The following is a 4,343-nucleotide window of genomic DNA, read 5'->3' on the forward strand; positions in this document are numbered from 1 at the left end:
CATAGTATGTTCACTTATGTACTTATGGGAGGGCCTTCATGCATAGCCTTCACTTAGTGTGTGTGCGCTTCTGAGGAGCAGTGCTCTGCTCCAAGGCAGTTACCATGATTACATGCTGTATTAGACTGTTTGAGACATTGTAACTGAAGCACCAGCATAGTCTTATGCACTCAAATGGAATGTAACTTTCACTGAGTTTGAAGTATGGGCACTGTTTTATGTAATTGAACTGAACAAGAATGTAACCTTTAACCATGTTTTAATTAATTGCAATGTGTATTCACTCTAACACTGTGATGTACTCCTGGGAGTGGTGCTCAGCACTGCTTCACATGCAGGGAGTTACAGGAAAAGGCAAAATGATTGAAAACAGTGGACATGGAGATGTTGTAAAGATGTCTGATACACTCCACTGTTTTATTATTAATGAACTGATAAGGATAAGTTTTAGCTTTCTCAGCATTACTGAGTGTTCATGTAATCATTATGTGTATGTGTGCTTTTGATCACAGGAAAGTACCTTAGTTTTAGGGAGGAAGACTTAAGTGTCATGAGATAAGCACTGTGTATGGTGGGATAGAACTTTGGTTGAGTGTTGATTGATCTCAGCTGCATCCTAAGGAATGTAAGGAGGCGGGAAGAATAGTATAAAACACACAATGTTAGAGAGATCAGATCAGATCATCTTGGCTGCTGTTGCTCAAGTGATCTCCAGATGCGCATCTGTGAATAAAGGTAATTATAAGTGCACTTTGGTATTTTGTGACTAAATATTCTTTCCATCATCTGGAACCCGATGAGGAAGTGGCATACTTCCGTCACTTGGAAACCTCACGTATCAAATATGATACAAATGGTTTTAGTAGTGGAATCAAACAAAAAGACATTATTATCAGTATTATGATTATCACTGCTTTTGTCTTTTATTCTCAAAGTTAATGTTCCTTTCTTCCCATAGAATGATCCATGTATGAGTTTCACGCCAAACTATGTGTTGCTTAAAATTGTGTTTAAATGTGTTATTCCACATTAGTTATATGAAATGATTATGTCAAACATATCAGCCACGGTTCATGGAAGTTATGAACTACATAGAATTAACTTTTAACAAAAATTAATCTCCCATTTCATCTCTCCTCAGTCAGAGCACAGCACCTCACACTCCTCTCAACCAGTCATATGAGAGTACATGCACAGTTCCATGAATAACTAATAAATCTGCCCCTCGAGCTGTAAAAACAAGTTCTGGAGAGAACCAGAATGATTGTATTGAAGAAGTAATGAAAAGTGATTTTACATTCAGAGTGAAATGTGTAAGCAACTAAAAAAGAGAAGTGAATAATGCTGAATCACAGTGGGGGGAAGTTGGTTACAGGCAAAGTACTGAACCTTGATGGTAATAGATATGCAATAGTTCTGAAAAACAAGACTTTGCATGCCAAAAAAGGCAATAGCTGAAAACTGTGGCATCTGGTTGGATGAAAAGACAAAGCCTATGTGACAAGAACCCTTTAAAACCACAAGAAAAAGAGGAACAACAGCTTGCTCAGCACTGTCCAGTTGTTTTTCTGACATCCAGAAGACCGAGAGACTGCAGAGAGGCAGGCTGAAAGGACATTTTGGCTGCAGCTTCTTCCCTACAGGCCACCCTGACCTGTGGGGGAGGAAGGTATGGAAAGAAGATAGAAGTCAATGAGGGACAATTGAGATGTTAAATAATTTCCAAAATTTAGCAAGGAAATTTCTGAGTCCCTACCTAAAGGAAATTCTACAAGAGAATGATGATTTTCAACAAAATGCCATGACCACCAACTCGAATCAACTGAGGACTGGTGATAGTGAGAGATTCTTTGACTTTTATTCAGTGACTGAGAGTTCAACTTTAATGATTTTAATCAGTAAAATAGCTTAGATTGATATTTAGAAATAGTAGTTGTTGATTTATTAGTCATATTAATGACTCTGCTTCCAATGTGAGCAGGTAGAACATCTTCACCCAAGACGTTCAGCCCCTGGGGCCAATGCCCTGCAGGATCTGTACAATTGAAGGCTGTATTTTTGGTCTGGTCTCCAGTGGAATGGTATTAAATTGGTGGAGGGGAAACACATTTTTCTGCTACCCAGAGTCCAACAGAGCACAGATTTCAAGTCCATGTATCACTATTTGAATACACATTTCATCTTGTGGGTTTTTAGTACAGACAGCCACTAGACCTGTGTCAAATAGTGGAGTCATGTTGATATTTGGGCAGGCTGACATGCTGATGATCTACTTGTGTTGGCATGGAGCAGTTCTTCTGTAAATGTCCCATACCAAAACAGTTGTAGCAGATAAGAGCTCCTTAGTTCAATTTTACAGCACTGTTTTTCCTAGGCCACCATTTTTGGTGAGGTTTTGGTGCACTCTCTGACGCACTGATGGCTCCTCCAGCAGCTTTGCTAACGCCCTGTGCGTTAGTGAAGATTTCCACACTGATGGTGCCCTGCTCCCTCTCTGAGCAGTCAGCATAAGTGATGGCAACCTTCTCATACTGTAAATATCATCTGTTTAGGCATGTAGATCTGTATGTTTCCGGTGTCCTAGGCATATGTGCTAGCTACAGTTAGCTGCACTTCTACTGTAAATGTCACCACAATAATTACTTCAAAACCAAAAACGACACATATACTGTACTGTACGTGTGGGAGCCTGATCAGAAATAAGGAACAAATGAACAAAATAATAAGGAACTGTTTCCTGTCCATATCCACACATCAACTTTACCGGGTATAATCTTATGCTTACAACACAGTGTGCTGAACCCAAGCGGCAAAAAAACAAATTATTGTACTAACCCAATTATTGAACTGTTGTGGAAACATTATTGATTTTATATAAAATTATCCTCCTTTATCTTTCAAAGTTTAAAGTGTAACTGTAAATTCATTTAAAAATGTGGACTTAGTAATGTAGTGAATATTAGTCAATAGATTTAAAACAAAATAAAATAACTTTAAAACAAGAATAAATGTACAGTATAATTGAATATTCATATTATTCATATCTGATAATATAAATAATATGGATATATTTATAATAAGTTACAACCTCAACTTGTTTTTTCAGTTACTGCTCTCCCCTCCACCTTGAAGGTAAACTGAGATGAAACAATGTTCTATTTTTATTTTTATGCTAATTCAAAGTGTATAAATACCAGTGCAAGCTTGTGATTAGTTTGACTGTACATGTGATGCCACCCAGTGGTTTAGTTCTCTCAGACAGTATGACATCCACACAGAGGTGGCCAGAGCAGGGCTGGGCACTTTTACAGCTGTTACTGGTGGTGTCTTTCTCTCAGGCTGAGAAGATAGTGTGTCAACGGAGAGGGGGTCAGGACAATCCCCAACTATCTGAGGATGGAGACATTATACTAGGGGCAATCTTCTCTTTCCACTTCAGCTGGAAAGTCAGACAGGATACTTACATGCACAAGCCACTGCCACCTGAATGCATCAGGTAAATTATAACAAAGAAATCCGTTTCTATTTAAAATACCTAAATTAAAAATGTAATATTAATATTTAAATTACACCATTTAATTTTATGAATTAGGATATTATATTAATGCTATCACATACTTTCATTTATTATTCACTTCTTTCAAGTACTACTATTGAAAACTGTCTCCATCAAGTCTGAATTTCATAGAGTTCCAGTGTGCCCAGGCTATGATTTTTGCTATTGAGCAGATTAATAACAGCACAGATCTACTACCTGGCATCTCTCTGGGCTATAAAATGTATGATTCCTGTAGTTCTATTGCCAGAAGTGTGAGAGTTGCACTGGCCTTGGCCAATGGTAATGAAGTTGTGTCTGAACTCACTGAGGCACCATGTACCAGACCTGCACAAGTGCAGGCCATAATGGGAGCATCGTCTTCCTCTACTAGCATGGCTATAGCCACTGTCATTGGACCCTTTCATCTCCCACTGGTGGGTAAGATGAATAAATATGTAATTATATTTTGTAAAAAGTGATTAATCTGCATATATCCAATTGCTCAGAGCAAAAGTGTGTGTGAATGTTTCATAACTTACACCTTTATCTTGGGAAGTCATTTCTTTTTCTTGTAGATCAGTGCCTTTGCCACCTGTGCTTGTCTCAGTGACAAAACCAAATACCCATCCTTCCTCAGAACAGTACCCAGTGACTACTATCAGAGCAGAGCCCTGGCCCAGTTGGTCAAGCACTTTGGTTGGACTTGGGTTGGAGCTATTAGAAGCAATGATGATTATGGCAATAATGGCATGGCTACATTCACAGAAACTGCACAGCAGCTGGGCATCTGTCTGGAGTATTCTGT

The 4,343-nt window shown here is 38.6% G+C and overlaps 1 protein-coding gene across 1 annotated transcript in view; it reads left to right on the forward strand.

Moving 5' to 3' along the window:
* Nucleotides 1-4,343, forward strand: part of LOC109953213 (extracellular calcium-sensing receptor-like) — an 8,925-nt gene that overhangs the window by 1,250 nt on the left and 3,332 nt on the right. The window contains exons 2-4 of the mRNA XM_020588640.1: nt 3,339-3,496; nt 3,675-3,972; nt 4,114-4,341. Coding sequence (XP_020444296.1) covers nt 3,339-3,496; nt 3,675-3,972; nt 4,114-4,341 — 684 coding nt within the window. The remainder of the gene's footprint in view (nt 1-3,338; nt 3,497-3,674; nt 3,973-4,113; nt 4,342-4,343) is intronic.

The sequence above is a fragment of the Monopterus albus genome, unplaced genomic scaffold (genome assembly GCF_001952655.1).
Source record: "Monopterus albus unplaced genomic scaffold, M_albus_1.0 scaffold579.1, whole genome shotgun sequence".
NCBI lineage: Eukaryota > Metazoa > Chordata > Actinopteri > Synbranchiformes > Synbranchidae > Monopterus > Monopterus albus.